The 26,556-nt window shown below is 36.2% G+C and overlaps 1 protein-coding gene across 1 annotated transcript in view; it reads left to right on the forward strand.

Moving 5' to 3' along the window:
• The first annotated feature begins 251 nt into the window (after window positions 1–251).
• SMARCA5 (SNF2 related chromatin remodeling ATPase 5) overlaps window positions 252–26,556 on the forward strand; it is a 45,037-nt gene continuing 18,732 nt past the window's right edge. Inside the window, exons 1-9 of the mRNA XM_019025579.4 lie at window positions 252–5,970; window positions 9,219–9,293; window positions 13,293–13,459; window positions 16,234–16,334; window positions 17,318–17,418; window positions 18,147–18,326; window positions 19,742–19,897; window positions 20,463–20,594; window positions 22,341–22,409. Coding sequence (XP_018881124.1) covers window positions 5,794–5,970; window positions 9,219–9,293; window positions 13,293–13,459; window positions 16,234–16,334; window positions 17,318–17,418; window positions 18,147–18,326; window positions 19,742–19,897; window positions 20,463–20,594; window positions 22,341–22,409 — 1,158 coding nt within the window. The 5' untranslated portion in view covers window positions 252–5,793. The remainder of the gene's footprint in view (window positions 5,971–9,218; window positions 9,294–13,292; window positions 13,460–16,233; window positions 16,335–17,317; window positions 17,419–18,146; window positions 18,327–19,741; window positions 19,898–20,462; window positions 20,595–22,340; window positions 22,410–26,556) is intronic.

Genomic DNA, 26,556 nt, shown 5'->3' on the forward strand with positions numbered 1-26,556 from the left:
TACCCTTTTGATGTTTTCAAGGTCTACAATGATAGGTCCTGTTTTATTCCTGGTATTAGTGATTTGAGCTTTGTTTCTTCCTTCCTTCTTACTCTCTCTTTTTTTCCTTTCTTCCTTTCTTGTCAGACTTCCTAGAGGTTTGCCAATTTTACGTATCTTTTCAAAGAACCAGTTTTTGCTTTTTATTTTCCGTATTTAATTTTATTGACTCCTGCTCTTACCTTTATTATTTCCTTCCTTTTGTTTACTTTGGATTTATCCTTGCTCTGCTTTTTTTAGTTTTTTTGGGGTGAAAGCTTACATTTGAGACTATTCTCTTTTCTGAATGTAAACATTTAGTGTATAATTTCCCTCTAAGCACTGTTTTAGCTGTGTTCCACAAATTTTAATATATTGTATTTTTATTCTGTTCAATGTACTTTTTGATTTCTCTTGAGACCTCTCTTTGACCCATGGATTATTTAGAAGCACGTCATTTAGTTTGAATATATCCCTGGTAACATTTTGTTACTGATTTCTGGTTTGACTCCATTGTGGTTAAAAAACATACTCTGTATGATTTCAAATCTTTTAAATTTGTTAAGGTTTATGGTCTATCTTGCTATATTTTCTGTGGGTTCTTGAAAAGAATGTGTATAGTCCTACTTTTGTAAAAGAAAAAAATATGTGCAGTGTTGTATAAATGTCAATTAGATCCTATTGGCTGTTGTTAAGTTCTTCTATACCCTTGCTGGTTTTCTGCCTAGTTGTAGTATCAGTTGTTGAGAGATGCTGTAGTCTCCACATATAATTGTGGATTTGTTATTTCTAATTTCAGTTCTGTCACCTTTTGCTTCACATATTTTGCAGCTCTGTTGTTTGGTACATATACATTTAAAATTGCTATGTCTTCTGGGTTGACACTCTCATCATTATATAATGTCCCTCTTTGTCTCTTAATTTTCTTTGCTCTGAAGTCTACTTTATCTGATAATGATATAGCCACTCCTGTTTTCTTTTTTGCTATTGTTTTAATGATATATATTTTCCATCTTTTTACTTTCAATATTTTGAGCAAAAGACTGCCTAATTTCCTTTGTCTGAAGTTCCTTTTAATAAATGAGATAAAAACTAAATAAAAATCTCTAATTTCTTAATTGAAGCTTTGTAGTTTATTATTTCAAAAATGTTTCAAAGATGGTGGTTAAAATTTAACTTTGGATCATAATATTTGAGTTCCTAGAAATACTTTACCTAGAACCAGTCCAACAAAAAAGAAATTATTTTTTCATGAGCAGGAAGAAATGCAGAGAAAACCTGAAAAACTTTGAGTACATAAACATATGCATATATACCGAGCAGACACAAAGTCTCCCACTATTTAGTTGGTGACTAAATATGAGGGGAATGAAGGGAATATATCCTTACCTGTTTATTAACAGTACAGTTAATGTTTCTCTTTAACTGAAATCTCTGTACATTGACAAATGACCTATGTGGGAGAACTCTAAAAAAGATACATACAACGTGTAATCATTGGTATCTGGTGTTGGAAATACCCATTCTTAGATACAAACTCAATACAGTTTTATTGTCTTGCAGTAATCAGACTTTATTTTCTTAAGCTTTGACAAAATGAGTTGCAATGAAGAGAGGTGCTGCATTTCTTCTTTGTCCTTGAGAAAACTTTAACTCCTTTCTGTTACTATTCAAGGACACAATGCTGAGAGAGCACTGGCTCTTTGGCACATTTTTGTCCTCTGGCAACATCTCTTTGTTCCATTGTATTTTTGTACTGTACATGCTGTTCTAGCACATTAAATCTAACAGGAAATTTTAGGTGTAAACTATGTATATACATATTGGAGATAGAACACTTACATTATTTTACACTGTAGCATTCTGTTGCTGGGAATATGACTAAAGCTCTAATCCTTTCTGGTGTTTTCTTGCTACCAAACCCCTTACCCTCCTCCTTCTTTGGTTCCTCTTCTTTCAACTAGACTCTGAACCTTAGGCTTATGATTCTCAAGGATAAGACTAACACTTGAATCCAGAACTCACTATATGTCAGGCACTGTATCATGTACCTTATACTGTCTCATTTAATTTTTATGACATCATAATAAGAATATTATCTCAAAATAAAGCTAGGAAAATATAATAATAAAAAGATGAGAAAATTGATTTCAAAGAGGTTAGATAACTTGTCTGCATTCACACAGCTACTAAGTTCCAGAGCCTGCACTGGAATCTAGGCTTGCCTGCTCCCCAACCCACTCTTTTACCAACACATGAATTCTGTATTATGTGATCATTTCAACAACTAGCTGCTAGTTTTAGCCTTTTAGCAGGATTTTGTGATTTGGCCACCATATTAGTATTGCTATCTGCCTGAGGAACACAGCTAATGTCCCTGTAGCTGTTTCTAGGTTTCACGTCTTTTCTGTAGCTCTTCTCTGCTTTTCCTTTCTGGTTCTAAACTCTGCCAAAAATCTTTTTCTCTGTCACTTATGCTAGATAACTGAGTTCGAGCATTCTGTGTCCTCTTGCTAGTTTCCATCTTTTCTCTATAATTTTCCCCCAAATGATTCTAATACAGCTTTCATATGATCATATGAGAAACTCACATATAAATGCACATGTTAAAAGACAATCACCATTTTGGAGGCAATTTTTATTTATTTATGTGCATTGTTTTCCTTGCTATTTATTGCTTTCCTTAAATAGTTATCAGACTTAAGATCCTTCCATTTATATACTTACATATAACTTTAGGGTTTCCAGACCAAGACCCAAGATTTCTACCTAAGACTATAAAAAGTGAAGAAACATTTCGAATGCTAAATTAATGTTTTAGTCTATTTAATGTAAATATAAAAATATTATTCATCAAGTATTTATTAAGTATGTGTCAGGTTCCACACTAGACACCACTTTCTTACCCTTCCACATCATTTTTTTTCAGTGAAAGAACATTTTTTAAAATTAAAAATAAGCTTTCTAAAAATGGGGAGATGTTGGTCAAAGGATACAAAGTTTTGGTTATACAAGATGAATAATTTCTGGAGATGTAATGCACAGCATGGTAACTATTGTTAATAATACTGTTTGCATAGTTGAAATTTGTTGAGAGTAAATCTTAAATGTTCTCACCATGCTGGCAGGCAGTAAATATAAGAGGGGATGTATATGCTTATTAGCTTGATTGCGGTAATCATTTCATAACGTGTTTATATATCAAAACATCACATTGTATGCCTTAAATATATACAATTTTGTGAATTATACCTCAGTAAAGCTGAAATTTTTTTAAAAAAAGTTTTCTTAATACAATAATAGGCAAATTCGGCAGTCTGGCACAGTGGCTCTCACCTGTAATCCCATCACTTTGAGAGACTGAGGCAGGTAGATGGCTTGAGCCCTAATTGTTGTTCAGGACCAGTATAGGCAACATGGCGATCCCTGTCTATACCCAAAAAATACAAAAATTAGCTGGGCTTGGTGGCATGCACCTGTAGTCCCAGCTACTTGGGAGGCTGAGGTGGGAGAATTGCTGGACCCCAGGAGGCTGAGGCTGCAGTGAGTCACGATTGTGACACTGCACTGCAGCCTAGAAGACAGGGCAAGCCACTGTCAAAAAACAAACAAACAAAAACAAAAAAACCAGCAACGATCAGTTTCAATACTTTTGTAAATATGCTTCCAACTTTTATCTACATTTTTGAACTGTTAAACCAAATTTTTCAGTTAACACTTTATAAATTAACATTCTTTGGCTAGGTGCGGTGGCTCACGCCTGTAACCCCAGCACTTTAGGAGGCCTAGGCGAGCAGATCACTTGAGACCAGGAGTTTGAGACTAGCCTGGCTAAAACAGCAAAACCCTGTCTCTACTGAAAATACAAAAATTAGCCAGGCGTGGTGGTGCACGCCTGTAATTCCAGCTACTCTGGAGGCTAAGTCATGAGAATCCTTTGAACCTGGGAGCTGGAGATTGCAGTGAGCCGAGATCACGCCACCGCATTGCAGCCTGGGCGACAGAAACTGTCTGAAAACAAAACAACACAAAACAACCATTATTCTACATTAATGGTTGTTAAAGGTTAATAGTTCATTTTCTGGGTGTATGACAGTTTTAAAGACATAACTTTTAATACTGGATTCAGCCTACTGTTGTTAGCTTTTTGCAGTTATATATGAAGACTATGATGAACATCATTGTAGGTATTCATCTTTGCATATATCCTTAGACATTTCCTTATAGTCTAAGAACTAGCATTTCTAGTGGAGTGGGGACATTTTTCCAGATGTCCATTTAAGAATTATCATTCCATTAGTTAAAAAATTTGCAGGCTATATATTCAAAGGGGATCCCTTCTGTTTGGAATTCAACATAACCAGTTAGCTCAAACCTCAACTCTTGAAAAATGTGTCTCCTTTACTCAATAAACATTTAGAGAATACTGAATATGAGGAATAAAAAAAGATAAATAAGACCCTGTACTGGGCAGGTAATCTACTGTAGTATGCAGATTCGTTATCAAACAGACTACAATGTATTTAAATTTTGTAGGCGATGAATGCACAAGGCCCTTAAGCTGCATTGAAGGCTGCCTAAGGCAGTATACAAAATCAGTGCTGAATATTTGTTAACACTTAAGGAGAATGTACGTTTTAATTTTCATGTTTGATGCTTGGGGAAAAGATTACATCGCACCACCTATCTTCCCCATATATTGATTATTCGTGTTTCTCACTTCCATGGTAGTGGGCACGTTATTTGCTTAACTTTGGCATATAAATTCAGAAGAAATATCATTTAACTCTGTGCCTAAGGAGGGTATTTAGAAATAACCGACGCAGCTAATATGAGAAGGCAAAAAAGAAAAAAAAGAAAAAAAAGAAAAAATTAAAAATCACACTAACGGACTTTTTTTTTTTTTCTAACAACAAAAAACCGTGAGACTTCACTTGGGGTAACCAAAACGTCGTCAAGGCTGTGGCGTCACGCCTCTAAGCGGATACGGCAGAAGTTTTGGGGCCAGACACAAGACTTCCAAGTTTGAATGGGCAGCGCAAAACCCAGGCAAGTTTTCCGGTAGTGCCGCCGACCCGTCAGGCACAGAAGACACAGCGAGAACCGTCAGCCGTTACGAAAGCCTAAAACACTGAGCTCGCGTCCTGCCAAGCAGCAGGCGCACAAACCTACGTCTCCGAGCTCTCCCTGGAGGTCCCGCCCACTCTTCTCTCCCGAGCCGGCTAGAGGTCTGGAAGAGGGCGGGCCAAGGGTGAGGAGAGCAGTATGCGCATGCGCGCTCAGGACGCAGTCAGTGAGCCAATAAGGAATCTCGCGAGTGTTGAAAGTCGGTGGCGTAGGTAGTCGTCCTGGATGCTGGCGAGATAGATGATATCTCCCAGAGGAAGAGGAGGAGGCGGCGAAGCGTTTTCCCATCCTCAGTCTCTCTTTCGTTTTCCTTTTCCCTTCCCCCAACCCTCCGCCCTTCTCTAAATCAGCCGGCCTTCCATGACCTCAGTGACCCGTCTGGCCCCGCCCACCCTCGTCGACGTGATTCCCGCCGTGAGGTAAGCGCCGGTGGAACCTAGAGCCCCGCGGAAGAGCAGAACGTTTGGGAGTGTGCAGCTCCTGGGCCCGGCTCAGGCCCGTCGCGGAGGCGCGGCGCAGGGGAGCGCTCGGGTGGGAGTCTCGCTCCTCCACCAGTTTATTGCGACGTAGCATCCAGGCCTAGGCCTCCCCGTCCATCCCCGCCGGACTCGGGCCTCTGGCAGCAGCGGGTGACGCAGACGGAACATCATGTCGTCCGCGGCCGAGCCTCCGCCACCCCCGCCTCCCGAGAGCGCGCCTTCCAAGCCCGCAGCCTCGATCGCCAGCGGCGGGAGCAACAGCAGCAACAAAGGCGGCCCCGAGGGCGTCGCGGCGCAGGCGGTTGCGTCTGCGGCCAGCGCGGGTCCCGCAGACGCCGAGATGGAGGTGAGGGCGACTTGCGGCATGGGGAGCGGGTGCAGCGGGGAGGAGGAGCTGGCTCCCTCGCCGGATCGTGGCGATCGGACGCAAAGCCGGGTTTCTCTCTCTGCACCAGACTCAGCTTCACACCCTGTGGATACGAAATGATGCTCTCACTCTTGCTCCCTTGTTCTTAACCTATTCGAGCCAAGCAAAATGGATTTCTGGCTCCTCACATTTAAATTATTTGTCTCTTTCGTGAATCTTGACAAATCTTTGAACGCTCTCAGTGAACAGATGTTCTTGGTTACCGTGGCCCGGGGGACCCATCGTTTTTTTCCAACTAGATTCCCATAATTCCCTCTCCTACCTCTGAATGTGGTTTTTAGTTTCCAGCAAACTTCGGGGAAGGGCGAGGAGATGACCCCTTAGGAGCGGGATGCACGGGCGGGGTGAAGGAGGCATTTAAAAGCAGCGCGTCCGAGGACTTGGGCCTCCTTTTCTTCTTCCCGGTCCTTGCAGGGGCGGTATCTGTTCTGGGCAGAAACAATGGCGAGAGCTGGATGGCCGAGTGCGCAGTGGGGATAAGCGGGGCGCAGCTGCTTCTGTGAAGGGAGAGAAGGCCCCTCCCAGGCACTGTTCCACTGGAAGGGAAGCAACCAAGGCAGCAGCAGCTGTCTCGGATCCCCCATCTAATTTAGGGGGGATGAATAAGTGTAGGAATGAATTAGAGAACCAGGCGCAGTTGGTTGGCTCTCAATCCGGCACTTTTCTCTTTTTGGCCTCTGGCCTTAAGAAAAAAAAAATTAGTACCACTCGCTGCCGAGACTTATGGGTTTGGGTTGGGCAGGGGATGCTGACAGTACTGAGGGGGCTGGAAAGATGGGGGAAGCTGCCAGGCGGGTAAATTGGATATGCTTCCAGGCTTTGCATCTGGGAACAAAGTAATTGCCCCTTCTAATTTTTATTTTCTTGGCCTTCGACCTGTTTTGAGATATTTTGTAAGTCGGAGCCCAAAGATTTCTGGGATTTTCCTATCCTTAGACAGAATGAAAGTAATACTGCTCCGAGGATGAGTCTTGATGCAGAATGATTATACAGTAAGGAAATGGTAGCGTAATTTACCATTGAGGCTTTTGGCACAGTAGTTATATTTGGGTAGCTGGGGTTAAGTAACATTAATGTTAGTAATCATTTAAAGAACTTTTAGTGGTGAGGGTAGGTTTAGTGACATAGGAACTCCTGATAGTTCCTGTAGTTTTGAGTGATTAAGATAAGATTACTTTCAAATTAAAATGTATTCAGTGTTGCCTTTTTTTCCTTAAGGAAATGGTTCTTTTGGGTTACTAGGGCTCTTTAACTTGGATTCCTGTTCCAAGGCTTAAGGGGTTTGACACAAAGCAATTATGTGTAAATGTGCAGTTCTCTACAAAAATGTGTTTATAGTTTTCCTCAGCTTCTCAAAGGGGTCTGCCATCCAAACTTTGGAAAAATGAATGTTTCACCAGAGGTCTTATTAATATCTGAATGCAGAGTAATTTTAAGCCTAAAGCAAGTCAACATTTTTGACTTGAAGTTGCTATTTTAAATGAAAATTGATTTTAAGTTCAAACGTGAGTATAGATGTTATCACTACCGTATTAAATTAGTGATATTTTCATTTGCCAGATGGGGAAATTGAGTTCTACTAGGTAGAACCTGTAATAAAACTCGGATCTGCCTTTAAAAGTGAGCCATTTCCCACCCATCTTGCTCTGCCATGTTCTTACCAAAAAAAAACATATTTGGCCGTTCAATTTATTGAATAACATAGTTATTTTTACCTTCCTAGTATAGAAATATTAGAAATTTTATTTTTATCCATCTTATCACTGACTCATTTTTTGTTTGGTTGACATTATAGTGTGATTTTTTTTTTGTCTTTTAAAATGTACCGTCAGTTTCCTGTTTAACAAAATTCAGAATTACTGCAATTCATGATATAAACTAAGTTTGAGCACACATGCTTAATATATATGTCACAACTTAATCTGTTTTGCGCTTGGAAAATGAATATTTTATAAATGACTTTTTCTTGTTTGGAAGTATGATCTAAGGTGTTTTTCTAAACAGAGTAAACCCAGCATTCATGAATTTTTTTTTTTTTTGTGACAAAGCTGATTTTCCCAGAAATAGCCTTCCTATGTATTCAGTTACTTTTTTTCTTTTTGCTTGATACTAATAGGTCAATGGAGCACTTGTTTTTTAGTTATCCTTTTGGCAGTGTGGAACTCTTCTGTGTTCATCCTCATCTCTCTTGACTAGATTGATTAAATAGTCACCTATATGCCAATAATGTGATGTCAAGATGCCTGAAGCACATTTTATTTTTGTGGGTTGCATTTCATGGCATTTTGGAATTTTGTAAACTGGACTGGGTAGGTGGCTTTGTCACTTACATATGGAGACCAGAGATTTATGATGAACATAGGGGTCACACAAGTGCCAAGGGTCTTAACGATGAAGTTAGACTTGACTTAAGGTTATTTTACCTTTTATTCCAGTACCGTACCAGATCTCCTCCCCACAACTTTTTGGTCACTGATAGTTTTATTATAGCGTGTATTGCCTAGCATAGATTTGTGCATCATTAATGAAGATTACTTCTGCCAATTTTTTTTAATGGATGAATAGAACTTTGCAGTGTAGAAGTTGTTTTTTGTTGCTTGTGACATATGAATGTCAGGATAAATATATTTGCAAGAATAACATTTATTACTAGTTTAGGAATCAGACTGTAGTTAGAGTATTCAATTTAGGCTGCGAGATAAAGTTTTTGTAATATTCCAGAAGATGGAAATCAGGGTGACTAATCCTGATTTCTTTGTAGACATTTGTATAGTAGCACAGTAGATACTGTAGTTTTATGACAAAAAGGGAACTTTTTCCCACATTTTATACTATTTAGTTTGGTTTCATGGTTATTACAGAAAAAGAGAAACAGATTGGCTTGTATTAAATGTAGTTTTCTTTTAGGATGATGAAGATAATCTTGTGTTCTAATCTTGGCAACAACCATACAGTTTATATATATGGGTTAAATAAGTTGTTATCCCCATAGTATCTAATATCATTTTATCAGTTTTTTTGTTAGCTTAGATGACAAGTGTTTAAGTTTCTAGGAAGTTTGGGGTGAGAATGTATTATTTAAGATGTGTTTTGGTCAGAAATTGGTCTATAATGGTATGTTTACTATTTTTGAAGACCAATTCTATTTAATTATTTCTTTCTACCAGGAAATATTTGATGATGCGTCACCTGGAAAGCAAAAGGAAATCCAAGAACCAGATCCTACCTATGAAGAAAAAATGGTATGTTCTAGGCTTGTGAATAGAGTCTATAAGGAAAACTTATTAGGTGATTAAATGTACTAAACATCTATCTTAGTCCATTTTGTGTTACAACAATACCACAGACTGGGTAATTTATAAAGAAACGAAATTTATTTCTTAGAGTTCTGGAGGCTGGCAAGTCCAAGGTCAAGGCCAGCATTTGTTGAGGGCCTTCTTGCAGTGTCATTATATGGAGGAAGGCCAAGAGAAGAGAGCAAGACAGGACTGAACTTTCTTTTATAACAAGCTCATTGGTGATAACCTCCTCCTGAGATAATGGCAGTAATCTTTTCCTAATCACCTTTTATTAGGCCCTACCTCCCAACACTGTTGCATTGGGGATTAAATTACAACATGGGAGATTTGGAGGGGGACACAGTCAAACCATAGCAATGTCTGTTTAATTTTTATAATTATGGCACAGATATCCATTTGAAATATGTGTAATATGGAATACTATAACTTCCATATCTTATGTGTCTATGTAAACCAAATAGAAGTATTATATGAATTAACATAATATGATGTCATTATCTAGTTATGTTAACAACACCTTTAAAAATTTAACCTTGGAAGTGAGGTGAAGACCAGAATAGTTACTCAGTGTATGTTTATTCTGCACCTCACTAGCATTGTACTCTGCTAGTTACCAAAAAAAAGAAATATACTCCTTGTTCACAGCATTTTTATATTATAGATGGGATCTTTAAAAAAAGGACATGACATTATATTGGAGTCATTCAAGTCCCAGTTCACGTTCCATATCTTCTAAGAAACTTCTCAAAACTATGACTTGACTTAAACAGTACCTACACAGAGCTTTAAATTTAAATTCAGTTTTAATAATAGTAATAGTGGCTAACAGTGAATGTTTACTCCGTATCTGACCCTGTTAGGAATGCTTTATATGGATTAAACTCATTTAATTGTATTGAAATCTCAAAAAGTTAAAATAACAATGTATTAAATAAGAATACCACTACACAGTGTGCTCCTGTAGGGTAAAAACAGTGTCTTAATCTTTCTTTCTGTCTTCAGTACCCAGAACAGTATCTGGCACATAGCAGATCTTACATATTTTTTAAAACATACTTTTTTCTTGTTCTTTGACTTTCTCTTCCAAATCAGTAAATATTTTTGAATCTCTTAAATAGCTTCAAAATCTGAAAATTATGGTATGTATTTTACGTGCATGTATAATATGCACAATACATATAACACTATGTAAATTATAAATGATATATCTTTAGGTTTGATTTGTTACATATTTTACATATGTATATATGTAACTGTCACCTTTTTTGCTATCAAACTTAGAGAAAAAATAGATTTGCCGCTCTGTTTTTTTAAAGTGAATACTACTTTGAATACAGTCTACATATTTTAATACTGCTTTAACCCTTTATAGTTTAGATTCTGACACACTTTGCTGGTGAATCTAATTGCCAATTCTGAGGCTTAGTTTTAGTTTCTTGATTTGTGCTTGACATTGTTGACCATTCCTCAAAAATCTCGACTTGCCTTGAAAGACATTTTTTCCCTTGATAATATCCTCTTTGCTTTTTTATTCCTTTGTCCTTCCTTATTAAAATTTGAACATTTCTTCCTAGACAGTTTGATTCTTACTGGTTTTTACCTGGTATCTTTAAACTGAATATTTTCAAATACTTAACCTCTAGCCCAGAAGCCTGTAATCAGTATTTTCATTTACTTTAAAATCCTATTCATACCTCTTACTTGAGAATATCCAAAACTGAATTCATAATTTTTACTTAGCATGCCTTAGTGTTACCTCAATGAATGAAAGTTCCTCTTCAGGTATACTCAAGATGTTCATGACAGTACTGCATACTTTTAAACAATAAGTTTACTTACAAGTTTATTCTCTTTTCCATATCACCCTAGTTTAGTATTTTTCTATTATTGCATGGATTATTTTGTGCTTCTGTATTTGCCTCCTTTCTTATGATCTGGCCCCTTCCAAGTTTCTTAACATTTTTGCAAAGTGTTATTTATGACACAAATTTGACTGTGAAATGGAGGTTTTTCAGTGGCTCTCTACAATGCTTTTTATTTTCTTAGTGGCCTTTATTGGAACTCTTTTCGTTTCTTCCAGGTTTTTCAGTCTCCCAGCATTATTTCCTTTTTTGACATTATGATCTTCACCTGCACAGTTTTCTTCTAAGCAAGAAGCTCCCTTGTCATCTGCTAGTTCTAACCATAGATAAGTTCACTATCCACTCCTCGTTCTTGAACCCAGAATGCTGAGTACTACTTCAGAAAACTAAATACTAGTGCTGATTGGTGCCAGTATAAGTTTATGGTTTTTATTTTCTTGGACCTTGAGTATTTATTGTCTATGAGTCTCATTTAGCCATTCTAAAATGTGCCCACTCTGATCAATCTTTTCTTCTCCATTTCTACCATGCCCTCATTTCCAATCTTCCTCCACAAAGAATTGCAGGCCTGTCTTTATTTTCTTTCTCTTTTCAAACATATGTATAGCCTCTATTATCCTACCTCATTTCTTCCTGTTTCAAAGAAGCTAGTCCAAAGCTATTCACTTTAATTTCCGTTTGATTTTATAGTTGATTTCTTTCAGGTTCCTAATCATACTCTCTTGTTTCTGCTTTTTAGGTTCTGTTAGTTTTTCTCCTCAAGACATTTCAGTTTTAACCTTTTCATTCTTTCAAGCAGTTTATCTTGATTCCAAACATAATTACAATAATTATTTTTTCAGTCCAAACATCTTGTAGATGCGTGCTCTTGGCTTTTGTTTCATTATCTATAAATTAAGAAGTGTAATTATGTAAAATATGCATTCACGTATGTATCTTGTTCAGCACTTTAAAAACAGTCTGTAATCTTGGAAAAGATAAATAACAGAGGCTTGTCATCTGTAGGACATTACTGGGGTTCTAGCATGTTCACAGTCTTGTTACTGTGCAGATTCATTTGCTGCTATGACTGCCATTTGTGACCCAATGAAACACTATAACCATGTGCCTTCCTAATAGCAAATTGGGCTTCAGTTTTTACATTGGTGTGACCTTAAAAAATGATTGTGTTCCTTTTAAAAATACGTAGTTGTTACAACATTATGGCATTTGGATACTTCTTGTGTTTGCTAGGTAAAATGTCTTTTTGTAATTTATTCCCAAACTGACATTTTAAACATTTATAGACAGAGATGTTGAGTAGTTGGTTTCCCTGTTTATTGAGCTTTTCTTACCTTGCTTCTCCTTTGTTTCGTCAAACTATTATTGTTTTTGTATAAAGGCTGCCTAATGGCTCCCAATTTCATTATTTTTATGAAAATTTGTCTTCAAGGCTCTTAAGGTTTTTTTTGCCCAAGTAAATTTCTTCCATTCTCTTGGTATTATAATAGGGAACATTCAAAGGGGCAGATGGCAGATACGAAAGTAAGGAATAGTATCAATCCCAATACCGTTTTAAAATTTGTCACAGCCTAACTAATGAATGACCAATGCGTTTTTTCCAGCTTCTGAGTAAATTCACTTGTATTGCACAGTGTTTAATATTTTAAAAATTGTTCCAATCAACTATATTGAAGTATAATTGACATAAAATAATTTTAAGTTTGTAATTCAATGAGTTTTAGCAAATATTTCTTTAAATACCATCACAATCATGATGCAGAGTAGTTCCATCATCCCCAAAAAGTTTGCTCCTGCTCCTTTCTAATCAGTTCTTGCTCCCACCTCCTTGCCACTTCTGATCTGCTTTTTATCACTAGTTAGCATTTCATTTAAGTGGAATCATACAGCACGTAGTCTTTTGTGTTTGGCTTCTTTCACTTTGCATAGTGCTTTTGAAACTCATCCATGTTGTTGCATTTGTCTGTAGTTCTCTTTTTTTTTTTTGCTGAGTTCATTGTGTGGAGGCATGCTGAAACTTTGATTTCTGAAGTTTTAATTGATACTCTTATAAAATGTATCTTAAATTTTTTTTTTCCAGCAAACTGACCGGGCAAATAGATTCGAGTATTTATTAAAGCAGACAGAACTTTTTGCACATTTCATTCAACCTGCTGCTCAGAAGACTCCAACTTCACCTTTGAAGATGAAACCAGGGCGCCCACGAATAAAAAAAGATGAGAAGCAGAACTTACTATCCGTTGGCGAGTGAGTAATAGTTTAAACTTCGTAGTTCAACCAAACTTATTTTCGATAGTCTTCAGTGGAAGCTAAAATCACTATGATAAATAACTTAAAATTATTTTAGTGCCATTATTTATTTGGCCCTGTTTGGCTTGGCATGATTTAGCCATAAACGTATACGTATATAAAAATACGCATAATGGTTAGAGCACAGTGGCTCTTGCCTGTAGTCCCAGCATTTTGGGACGCCAAGGTGGGAGGATTGCTTGAGTCCGGGAGTATGAGAGCAGCCTGGGCAACGTAGGGAGATCCCATCTCTACAAAAAAAAAAAAAAAAAAAAAAGAATAAAACTGCATAACGCCTTATTTTTTGTAGCATTATATAGTTTATGAATTGTAACAGTCATGTTGAGTATGGAATTTAGATGTCACGTCATTCCTCAGAGAGGAAACAAATGCAGAGGTTAAGTGGCTTGTTTAACATCACATTGAGGAATGATCCAGACTTGAATTTGAATCTGACTTGGGTGTGCTCTAGGCTCCTCCATCACATACAGATGTTGACAGTATTTTATCTAAAGTGTGGTGTGTGGGATATTGTGATGACTTACATCACAGCAGCTTGTTTAAAATTTTTATTGCATACTTAGTTGTTTTTATATAAATTGAAGTGTCACGTTGTATGCCGTCCTTTGGTGGTGGTTGAAAATAATTCTTACATGTTGAATTTGGAAATTCTCTAGAATTTTCATTCTGGTTGGATAAATAAGATGTTTAATTAGTAATAGTAGATTCAGGGCAGTCTTGGCTCCCTGAAATGGCTTTGTGTAATTCCCAAAGTGAAAACTGTGATTAGTAATTAAAATACAAAAGATTGTTTAAAAGAAGAAGTATCAAGGTTAAATTCACTACACAGTTTGTTGAAAGAGGGAAGTATGATCTTCATCTTGAAGGGGTTATCGTTGTAAGCATAATACCTTTTATTTGGGGTATTCCACTCATTCATTATATCTTATTTCTCATCCATTGTGACCAAAGCACTATTTTAATACTTATGAAACTTTGAAAGGACAATTTTGCCCTTCAGCTGTATTTAAAATATTTCAGACTTCAGAAGTTTGCATTAGTGTCATGGCATGAAACTGGAAACTACTGTACTGAATATTGTTATGGGATAGTCAGTATGATGTCTCGAAAATAAACACTTCTTTTATTCTTTTCTATTTTATTATTATCCTAATTTATCTTTTTTATAAGATAAAAAAGATTCTATTGGAAATAGTAATAATAAATTGTTAGGCTTGATGTATTAAATAGTGTTATTAGGGAAAAAAGTCCTAGTTAACAGATTTCTTTACTCCTCAAACCATCTTAAATGGGAAGCTAATTTACCTAAAGTAATGAGGGTCATAGTATTGTCTTTGAGTATCAGGAATACATTTTTTTAAATCTTTTTTTGTTTGTTTGTTTTTATTGAGACAGAGTCTTGCTCTGTGGCCCAGGCTGGAGTGCATGCAGTGGTGTGATCTCAGTTCACTGCAAGTTCTGCCTCTGGGGTTCAAGCGATTCTTGGACCTCAGCTGGGATTACAGGCTCACGCCACCACGCCCAGCTCATTTTTGTATTTTTAGTAGAGATGGGGTTTCACCATGTTGGCCAGGCTAGTCTCGAACTTCTGACCTCAAGTGATCCACCCACCTCGGCCTCCTAAAGTGTTGGGATTACAGGCGTGAGCCACCGTGCCTGGCCAGGAATACGTTTTTTTTTTTTTTTTTTTAAGTCATTCACGATTATATTCAATTTTTAACAATAAATGACATCTCAGCTTTTAAGTTTTACGACTGTAATAATCAAACATTTTGAGAGTAACTATAAAGGATATTTTATAAAAAGAATTTAAAATTATCTCCCAGTTTATGGAGAATAAATAGGGGATGGAAGTAGATCTTTGTACTCAATTTCATAGGCTCAGAATGCAGAGAAGTACAAGGAATAACGGACTAGGATGTACTGATTATGATTAGAAGCATATATAACAAACAGGAAGGCCCTTGAATTTCTGAGGAATGCTTCTATCTTGGAAGGCCACTTATCCTTTTAGCAAGCATGTGGTTTTGGTAGAAATGAAGTTACAAATTAGATTCAGCGGTCTCAACAGAGGCATAACGAGCCTTTTTATAAATAAGATGAAAATATTTGTTGAAAGTGTCAGAATTGGGGAGTAAGTATTAATAGTTTTACTGAACCAAGCCCTTTAGAGATTAATTGGCAGTATTAAAACTTTAGAAAATCAGTTTTTAAGGGGGTAGTATATCTGATTCTCTTAGGATGTAGAATTCAGATGTGTATTTAAAAATTTTTTTGATGAATCTGTGGTCACTGCTTAAATTTCTGAGTCCTTATGCTGCAGCTTTTGCTCGAAGTTACAATTTTAAACATGTGCTTTCTGGAACTTTTTTTTCCTTGGCAAAAAGATTTTTAAAAAGGTACACTTTAAAATTCAAATAATGAGATTTTCTGACTACATAGTTCTTGAAATTTGACTATCATATTTGAGTTTATTGGGTTCTGGTTAATGTATCGTACTGGTGTATTTTAATAACTAATGTATATTTTAAATAATTATTTAAAACATTGCAGATTTAAATGTACTCATATTTTCTACTGTCCACTGGTTGATGCCTGTTAAAAATTTAATTTTGTGGAATCTTGGTCAGCCACTTGACTATGATGTTTAAACACTAGCTGATAATTAAAGCCAAAACTCAAATCAGGTTATTTTATTTTCATCTTAACAGTTACCGACACCGTAGAACAGAGCAAGAGGAGGATGAAGAGCTATTAACAGAAAGCTCCAAAGCAACCAATGTTTGCACTCGATTTGAAGACTCTCCATCGTGTATGTTAAACACACTTGATTTTTTTAAAAAATTGCCCTTTGAGACCTCCTTTGGTTAATGTTTTGGATTTGTGTTGGCTACTATTTGTGAAGCAAATTTTTAGTAATCTTAGATGTTTATTGGTTGTGAAATAAACTTCAGATTTTGATGGAGATGAGAGCATATTATAGGATAGTAGTGCTGTATTTCAAAGTTATATAAAATGTCATTGTGTTTATTATTGCCCTGAAGTATATGTAAAACTAAGGATCATTTTGCTTTATATTTGTCCCACATAAGAAAACTAATTTATTTTAAAAAAGGTACTTCATGAACACATTTGCTTACTTCTGATGTTTTTATATTAATTTGTTTTAATTTTTTGTGAAATGTATTTGTTTATTGGTTAGCTTTTTATCCTCAAGTGTTTTTCAAAAGGAGATGGAGGGCTACACTGTGTACATATTAAAAAAGAAAAATCAGGTGACCGTTATGTATATTTGGTAATTATTCTGGGGAGCAAAATAAGTAGTATACCCTGAAAGAGAGTGCATTGGACTGTATAAGATACATTGGACAAGTAACTTAGGAATTTCCTATTTCTTTTTTTTTTTACTAGAAAGAAAATAAAATCCCCAGATAACCTGTATCTGGTCTTTATGAAAGCTGAAAATACTTGGTTAGGAACACTTGGTTTTTCATTAAAAAGACAAGAGGCCAAAGAGTCTCTCAGACCAGTATATGGGTAACGTAAGAACTGAGTTGTTGGAGTGGGTACTCTAATGCCCGCAGTCATTTTTCCCGCACTTGATTATCTTCCATGTCCAGCTTTTCCACTTCAGACCATGGCAGCTACCTCTAGTATTTTGGAACTTGCAGAGTTCCTATTCAAGAATCCGTTAGTAATGAAAATAAAGTCAGTAGATATGTGTAGGCCCAGATGAAGAGATTGCCTTGTATTTCTTGTCTTAAAATGCCTATTGTGCTTTTCTTTTGTTCTTAGATGTAAAATGGGGTAAACTGAGAGATTATCAGGTCCGAGGATTAAACTGGCTCATTTCTTTGTATGAGAATGGCATCAATGGTATCCTTGCAGATGAAATGGTATGTGTTGGTAGTTTTTTTGAAGGGTATGTTTTGTATTTAAAATATCTTATACATTGATAAAAGTTTCTTACAGTCTACAACTGTTAGCAAATGGATCCTCTCAGAAACTAGTATAAGCAGCTTGCCTTAGTTGCATAAGTGTGATCTGTATTTTAATTGTGAGAAATTTCCATCGCTGAAAATATGATAAATTTAAAAAGAATACATTTGAGAAACATGTTTTTGGATGACTTTTATAGTACAATGATTTATTTGCTTCCAGTTTTGTAAAACAAAAGTGAGGTCATTAGTTGTTTATAACTGATAAATGTTTCTTCCAGGTGGTAGCTTGTACAATTCTTAGAAAACATTTATCTTTTGTTAACTACTAGTTATATAATGAATGTTTAAAAAAGTTTCCTTATTGCTATAGTGCTAAAACGTTTAATTGGTTGGAGAAAGTATGAAGTCAAAAGAAATGTGTTTCAATGCTAGCTCTGCTAGATGACTTTGGGAATGTCACTTAAACGGGTCCTTATGAGGGTGATAATAATACCTCCTTTAGAGGCTTGTGAAAATTATATGACATAACATTTACAAACTTTGATATATGTTAAGTTTTTGCCATTTATTAACTGTTATAAATATGTAGCATTTCTTTTGAACATTTCTATATGTTGGGAGGTATAATTGTGAAATAATATTTTTGTTTTTCACTGCTTCATGGTTATTTTGAAATCTTTCAGGGCCTAGGAAAGACTCTTCAAACAATTTCTCTTCTTGGGTACATGAAACATTATAGAAACATTCCTGGTCCTCATATGGTTTTGGTTCCTAAGTCTACATTACACAACTGGATGAGTGAATTCAAGAGATGGGTACCAACACTTAGATCTGTTTGTTTGATAGGAGATAAAGAACAAAGAGTAAGTTTCTAGTATTTCATTACATTTTTGATGCTAAAATAATTTGAATTCAGGCTTGGGTATGGGTATAGCTGGAAGAAGGATAAAAGAGACGGGATCTTCGCAAATATTAGTATTTACAAATGTAGCATTGTCGTGGTGGATAAAAAACAGCACTTTGGGAGGCCGAGGCGGGTGGATCATGAGGTCAGGAGATCGAGACCATCCTGGCTAACACAGTTAAACCCCGTTTCTACTAAAAACTCAGAAAATTAGCTGGGTGTGGTGGCACGCATGGCCTGTAGTCCCAGCTACTTGGTAGGCTGAGGCAGGAGAATCGCTGGAATCTGGGAGGTGGAGGTTGCAGTGAGCCGAGATGGTGCCACTGCACTCCAGCCTGGGCAACAAAGCAAGACCATCTCAAAAAAAAAAAAAAAAAATCATACTGGGAAGAAGACATTAGAAATGGTAGAAAGCTGTAAGACTGTAGTTTGTTTCTCTCCCTTTTGGGAGTGGTTCTATAAAATCATTGGTTGTGCTCTCATTAGAAGTTATTTTCTTGTTTTTAAAAGATATTTTGAAATGTGAGTTAGTTGGAAATTTAAGGAGCCACATTTTTAGATGAATGTGTGTAGTGGTAATAGTCACAGAATTAGAGTTTTTAAAGACGGGTTGAGTCATATATAGTAATTGGGTGATTTATTATGATATTTAACAAAATAAGTTAAAATTTCGATCAGTTGACAACATCCTTGTGGGAGGAAGAGATGGAAATTATGACATTAGTATATAAAGCTCAGATTTGGAAATTTATTCAGACTCTACTGAATAGCTGTGTACTTGTTTTTTATTTCCTCTTCATTTACCTGTGAGTGATAAGCCTATATTTTTTTCTCTCCCTTTCTAGTTATGTTGGATATTTTAAGTTATCAATTTTTGTTTGTTTGTTTGGGAGCCCAAAGAGTGGTAATTACTTAACCACTCTTTGCTTCAGTTTCCTTACCTTTAAAATAATACTATTAAGAATGTGTTAATACATTTATAAACCTGAAAGGAATGCAGATGCCTGCTACTGCTAACTATCTTTCCACCCTCTTCCTTTCTTTATGTTAAAACCTCCCTCTTTTTTGTCTAAACCTGCCTCCTAAGAATTTCCCGATCTAGTGGAATTGCAGAAAGACATTTTAAGTGTCTATTGAATTTTTCACTGGTTAACTTTGTCAGTTTTTTAAAACTTAATGGTTCTGACATTTAAATGATTAATGACGTTACTTTAGTGTTAGGAAAGCTGGTTCTAAACGTTTGCATAATGTAGCTAGCTACTCTACTCCTTTTTAGTATTCCCACCTCCTTTTATATACTAGATTACTTGTCATCAGTAAATGTAATGCGTAGTTTATTTCTACGTGATGTAATTTTTTTCTCTTGTTACACAGGCTGCTTTTGTCAGAGACGTTTTATTACCGGGAGAATGGGATGTATGTGTAACATCTTATGAAATGCTTATTAAAGAGAAGTCTGTGTTCAAAAAATTTAATTGGAGATACTTAGTAATAGATGAAGCTCACAGGATCAAAAATGAAAAATCTAAGGTAATTTGATACTTAGATGTGAAAAGCCTTCATGTAAGAATTTGATTAAAGTACAGACTTTTTTTCTTTTAACTTTAAGTTATGAGATACATGTGCAGAACGTGCAGGTTTGTTAACATAGGTATGCATGTGCCATGGTGGTTTGCTGCACCTAGCAACCCATCATCTAGGTTTTAAGCCCCGCATGCATTAGGTATTTGTCCTAATGCTCTCCCTCTGCTTTCTCCCCACCCCCTGACAGGTCCTGGCATGTGATGTTCCCCTCCCTGTGTCCATGTGTTCTCATTGTTCAACTCCCACTTATGAATGAGAACATGTAGTGTTTGGTTTTCTGTTCCTGTGTTAGTTTACTGAGAATGATGGCTTCCAGCTTCATCCATGTCCTTGCAGAGGATATAAACTCATTCTGTTTTATGGCTGCATACTATTCGCTGATGTATACGTGCCATATTTTCTTTATCCAGTCTATCATTGTTGGGCATTTGTGTTGGTTCCAGATCTTTGCTGTTGTAGATAATGCAATATGCAGAATATTCTAATGGTGTATTTGGTTCTTTTCTTTCAGTTGTCAGAAATAGTGAGGGAATTCAAGACTACAAATAGACTATTATTAACTGGAACACCTCTTCAGAACAACTTGCATGAGCTGTGGTCACTTCTTAACTTTCTGTTGCCAGATGTGTTTAATTCAGCAGATGTAAGTATTTCCTGGTGCTTTCTGGTTAATAATAATATTTTGCTTAATGCTATATATTTTTGTAATAAAAGTGGCCTGCCTTTTAGCATGGCTTGAGATTATTATTAATTTTTTATGCTTTTATTTACATAGTTAGCCTGGTGTTATCTCCTAGGTTGTCTCTGTATAATGGGAATTTACTTTTGTGCCTTTGGTTTCAATCTTATTTCATTATTATTATTATTATTTTATTTTTTTTGAGATGTAGTCTCACTCTGTCACCTATGCTGAAGTGCAGTGGTGTGATCTTGGCTCACTGCAACCTCCACCTCCGGAATTCAGGTGGTTCTTGTGCCTCTGTCTTCCGAATAGCTGAGATCACAGGTGTGTGCCACCATGCCCGGCTAGTTTCTGTGTTTTTTGTAGAGATGAGGTTTTGCCATGTTGTCCAGGCTGGTCTCAAGCTCCTGGCCTCAAGCGATCTGCCTGCCTCAGCCTCCCAAAGTGCTGGGATTACAGGCATGAGCCACCACACCAGGCCTCAGTCTTCTTTAAATCATTGTTTTCTCTATCTGAAATGGCATAAATTGTCACTCCTATTTGGTAAGTCATGTTGGCCTGACTTTGTTTCAGTGGCTCTAGGTTGACTGGTTATGTTTTTAAGGTGCTGCTCAAGGTATTCCTGAAGTGATTTGTATACCTCACATTGCTTATGTTTTAAGTCCCAAGGATGACTGTCAAATTTAGTGAAATCTGTCTGGCTTTTCTTATATTATAGTCTAACAAACAAATAGAACCTAATCTTTATGGATTATTTATAGTCATAGAAATGATAGTGATGGTTAATTAGCTATTTGAACTGTTAATAGTAATATAATAACTATGTCAAGAGTTTGTGCTGTTAGAAATTGCGGTTTTTTTTTCCTGAACCAGCGTTTATTTTTGAAGCTTTGTTTGCATAGCTGGCGTCTTGTGTGTATTGGAGGGATTTGAAGAGCTCCACGTTAGTATATTTTTGTACAATTAAGTTATAAAAAGGTATTAATTAATTTTGTTTTTTTCTGTTGAAGATTATTTTGAAAGAATAGAGATTTTGTGTTGTAAAAAGATATTTAATCAGACTCCAAAAGCAATTTTAGCTTTGATTTTATGTATTTTGATGTTTTTGAGATAATTCCTTTTTCTCACTACATTGACACTTTCATTTACTTTAAAGCAGTGAATTCTAAGATTATGTTTACTCAAAAACAAAGCACATATATAATACATACGTTCAAGAGATGAGGTTAGGGAAACTGCCCTTGTTGAAATCCTAACCAAATATTAATGAAATGCTGGTAATTTCAATTTCATTTAGTAAGTTTGATTAAAATTGACATTGTTCGTAAACTTGTATTTGAGTAGTGCGAATGGTGTCAGAGAATAAACTGTAAAATGTTCTAATTTTCAAGCTTTTATGAAACTTGAAATATATTTTTCAAGAATATTAATTTTCTAATCCTATAGAACTTGCTCTCCAACTTTTTACTGTGAAACTTGTTATTTTGATGTTTTTGAGAAGAATGTTTAGAAGGTAGTGTGATTTCTGAACTACTTGTTTTAAAGTTAGTAACAATGACACATGAAAACCAGGATTGGACTAAGTGATTTTTTTTTGTGGGTTACAATTCAAAGTACTAATTCTAGAAATCATTTCTATATCTGGTATTATAGGGTATTTGTTAATATTATCTCTGATCTGAGTATATTTTTTGTTTGTTTATTTAGGACTTTGATTCCTGGTTTGATACAAACAACTGCCTTGGGGATCAAAAACTAGTTGAGAGGCTTCATATGGTAAGTATTTTGGAGTAGTGTTAAAGCGTATTTATGATGGGAAAAAGGATAAAGGTTTAAATTAGTAGATTATTTTCCTGTTAATAAAAAACACAATGGCTTAAGAATCAGATCTGCTTGAATTCTGACACTTAACTCTTACATCTTACAATCAATGTAGGGGGTGATGTGTGGTTGTTTCAGTGTTAGAACCTAGAATGGAATCCTGACTTAAGGGAGAAAGTATTCTCTTACAGTTATACAAAACACAGTGGGGGGAAGAAGAATTGCATAATAATTAATATAGACAAGTTTTTGTTGTTGTTTTTGAGACAGTCTCACTCTGTCGTCCAGGCTGGAGTGCAGTGGCATGATCTTGGCTCACTGAAACCTCTGCCTCCCAGGCTCAAGCAGTCTCTCCCCAGTCAGCGTCTAGAGTAGCTGGGGCTACAGGCACTGGCCACCATGCCCAGCTAATTTTTGTATTTTTTGTAGAGACAGTGTTTCACCATGTTGCCCAGGCTAATCTCGAACTTCTGAACTCAAGTTATCAACCTGCCTGCCTTGGCCTCCCAGAGTGTTGGGATTACAGGCATGAGCCACCACGCCCGGCCTTAATAGACAAGTTTTTAAAGCTTAGTTCAATTTACATTCCATGGAAGAATCTAACAGGTTCACTTTTGAAAGGGCTAAAGATCCATCTGTTTTTTCTTAAATCTAGCTACATTGTGTATAAACAACTGCTGATATTGCATTATGAGCAGAGTTGGTATGTTTTTGCTTGCTGTATAGCTTTGTTTCTACATACAGCTTCCTGTGACAGTTCACAAGTAAAAGTTGGTAGGTAGAGAAACTTCTCTAACAGACACCAGATTAAAATACCCTGCTAAGCAGGTTAAAGCAGGAGCTTGTAAGAATGTTATATAAAGCCCTTAATGACCTAACTCAGGAATTCTCAGCCTCTTTTGACATTTTGGTCTGGGTATATCTTTGAGAGGGATAAGGAGAGAGGGGAGAACGTGATTGTCCTGTGTATTGTAGCATGTTTAATAGCATCCCTGATACTTCTACTCACTAGATGGCAGTAGTAACATTCCTCCAGTTGGGACAACCAAAAATTTCTCTAGACATTGCAGATGTCCCCTGGGGAACAAAATTGTGTCCCTCCATGGCCTAACCTTTTTAACATTCTTTGGCATCTGTTTTGTTTTACTTCTTCATATATTGAGCTTTAATTTGATAGATTGCTGACCCCACTGTCAGTTTTCTGTAAACATTGTGGTAATTCTAATCTATTTTTGCTCATCATTTTTGCTACATCTAGAATCCTTTTTCCTGGTCTCTTTACTAATACCTAGTCCAAGACTCAGCGACATCACCTCCACTGAACCAGCCAGGCTGAGGCTGGCCTAGGTGCCCTTCTGTGTATTCCATCTTTAACAATCTGAGCATCCTAATATTATAGGACTTTGCAGAGGATATTGAGATGATTCACAAGTGTTTTCCATACTGGATTGTAAGCACAAAGGCAGGAAGCACAGATTTATTTGTCTTTGTATACCTGGCACAATGCCTAGTTAGAGTGGATATTTGAACAGGGAAAAAAATTTAAGTTCATGATTGTTCAAATATTTCATTATAAAGTACTTTAAAATTCTTAAATATTGAGAGTTTTGTTAAATATTTGAAGGTAGTAATTTCCTAGCTACCTTTATTTCAATTCAGATGGCATTCATGCATCTAAGCACTCTCTTCGTATTTACTTAGACCAAGGATTGTGGAGTGTATATGTAATCTTGGGGGTAGAAAAGGAGGCAGAAGAACATGATTTTTTTTCATGCATTTTTTTCCCCTTATTCATCTGCTCTTGGCTTTCCTTTAGTAAATACATAGGTACATCTAGGTAAAGCAAATGAACAACCCATTCAGCAGTATCAACCAGATTTGGTAACTCTGTTTTGTTCACAGAGTATTTTGAAAATGCTTATGAAGTCAGGGAGAAGAGGTCTTGTAGCTGCCTCTCTACTTTCTCCTGCTCTTTACTTTGAAGTTTCTACAGTAGCACCTGTGGTCTCATAATGAAAGGAGGGTTTAGAAGTCAGTATGGATATGCTTAGGAATGAGATAACTCTTATTTGATGTATTAGTTATCTAATGCTGCAAAAGAACCCCTTATTCCCTCCACCCCCGAAAAACACCTTAACCCCCCTTTAGGGGTTAATAAGACCCCCTTATTTCCCCCACCTCCAAAACACTTAATAGTTTATATTTTATTAACAACTCCAGAATTTATGGGTTGACTGGATGGTTTCTTTGTGGGTTACACCTGGGTTTATCCAGTTACATTTATTTAGCTGGACAATGCTAGAAGAGAACCAGTGGGGCTAAAGGTCTTCACTTACACATCTGGCATTTGCTGCCGCCTGTTGACTAGGGCTGAACTAGCTTTTCTACGTGGTGATGTTAGAGAGGTGTTGCTGGTATTTTTCCCACTAATGTCTAATTTGTTTTGTGATATAGTCACTATTTTTAAAAACCAGTGTAAATAGAACAGAGGTACAAAAAAGGCTATCTTTAGTTGTGTAGTTAATTTTAAAACTTACTGTTTTATAAGAATGAGTGAACTACTACTACATATAACATGGAAATGTGTCATTGTTTAATAAAAGAAACCAGATATAAATGGGTGCATATTGAGTGAGTCCATGTATATAAAGTTAAAAATGATAGGCAAAATTAATTTATGGTGTCTAAAAATAAGAATATTGCTTACCCTTGGGAAGGAAAAGAGGGGATAGTGATTGGAAGGGACACAAAAATGATTTCTAGAGTGTTCTATTTGGGTAATAACATGGGTACTTTTACAGTACTTGAATAAAATTTCTAGAACTGTACACTCATGATTTATTGAAGTGTGTACTTTTATATTCTTTCCGTAAGTTAGGACAGTAAGTTTAAAGACTAACCATAAGGAGATCTTAATGAGACCCTTGTCCATTCTTTTTTTTTTTTTTGAGATGGAGTCTAGCTCTGTCGCCCAGGATGGAGTGCAGTGGCGCCATCTTGGCTCACTGCAAGCTCCGCCTCCTGGGTTCATGCCATTCTCCTGTCTCAGCCTCCCAAGTAGCTGGGACTACAGGATCTGCCACCTCGCCTGGCTAATTTTTTGTATTTTTAATAGAGATAGGGTTTCACCATGTTAGCCAGGATGGTCTCGATCTCCTGACCTCGTGATCCGCCTGCCTCGGCCTCCCGACCCTTGCCCATTCTTAAGCAATGTTAGACAGTCTGCATGCAAGTAACTAGTTTTAGACCTGAAAGGCAGCAAATTGTTGAAAACATTTTAAAAATTTACTATTGTTTTTAGTATTTTATGGTAGTATAACAAGTATATACTCACTTGCTGTTTATACTATATACTCACCTGTATATTATACAGGCACATCTCATTACCCTTTGCAGTGCTTCACAGATACTGCATTTTTAAGAAACATTTATTTTGCAAAACAAATAGATGGTTTGTGGCAACCCTGTGTCAAGGAAGTCTATCGATAAACACCATTTTCCCAACGGCATGTGTTTACTCTGTTTTTAAAGCAGTAATGTATTGCTTTAAATAATGTATCACATTTTTAAAGCAATAATGTATTTTTAAAATAAGGTATGTACATTGTTTTTTTTTTAGACATAATGCTATTGCACACTTAATAGTGTAAATGTAACTCTTAGATGCACTGGGAAATGTGACTTGCTTTATTGAGGTAGTCTGGAACTGAGCCTACAATATCTCTGAGGTATGCCTTTATTGAATAAGTAATGGTCTTGTATTACTACCCTTCAGGAACCCAGTAGTAATAAATTATATACAGTTAGCCCTTCATATCCATAGGTTCCACATCCATAGATTCAATCAACTATGGATTGGAAATATTTGTCCCCAAAAAAGATAAAAATAAAATAGATGGTTCCATCTGTGTTAAATATACTGACCTTTTCCTTGTCATTATTCCCTAAACGGTATAGTGTAACAACTATTAACATAGCATTTACATTCCATTAACTATTATTATAAGTAATCTAGAGATGATTTAAAGTATATGGGAGGATGTTTGTAGGTTATATGCAAATACTACATTTTTTATAATGGACTCGAGCATTTGTGGATTTT

The sequence above is a fragment of the Gorilla gorilla genome, chromosome 3 (genome assembly GCF_029281585.2).
Source record: "Gorilla gorilla gorilla isolate KB3781 chromosome 3, NHGRI_mGorGor1-v2.1_pri, whole genome shotgun sequence".
Classification (NCBI taxonomy): Eukaryota; Metazoa; Chordata; class Mammalia; order Primates; family Hominidae; genus Gorilla; species Gorilla gorilla.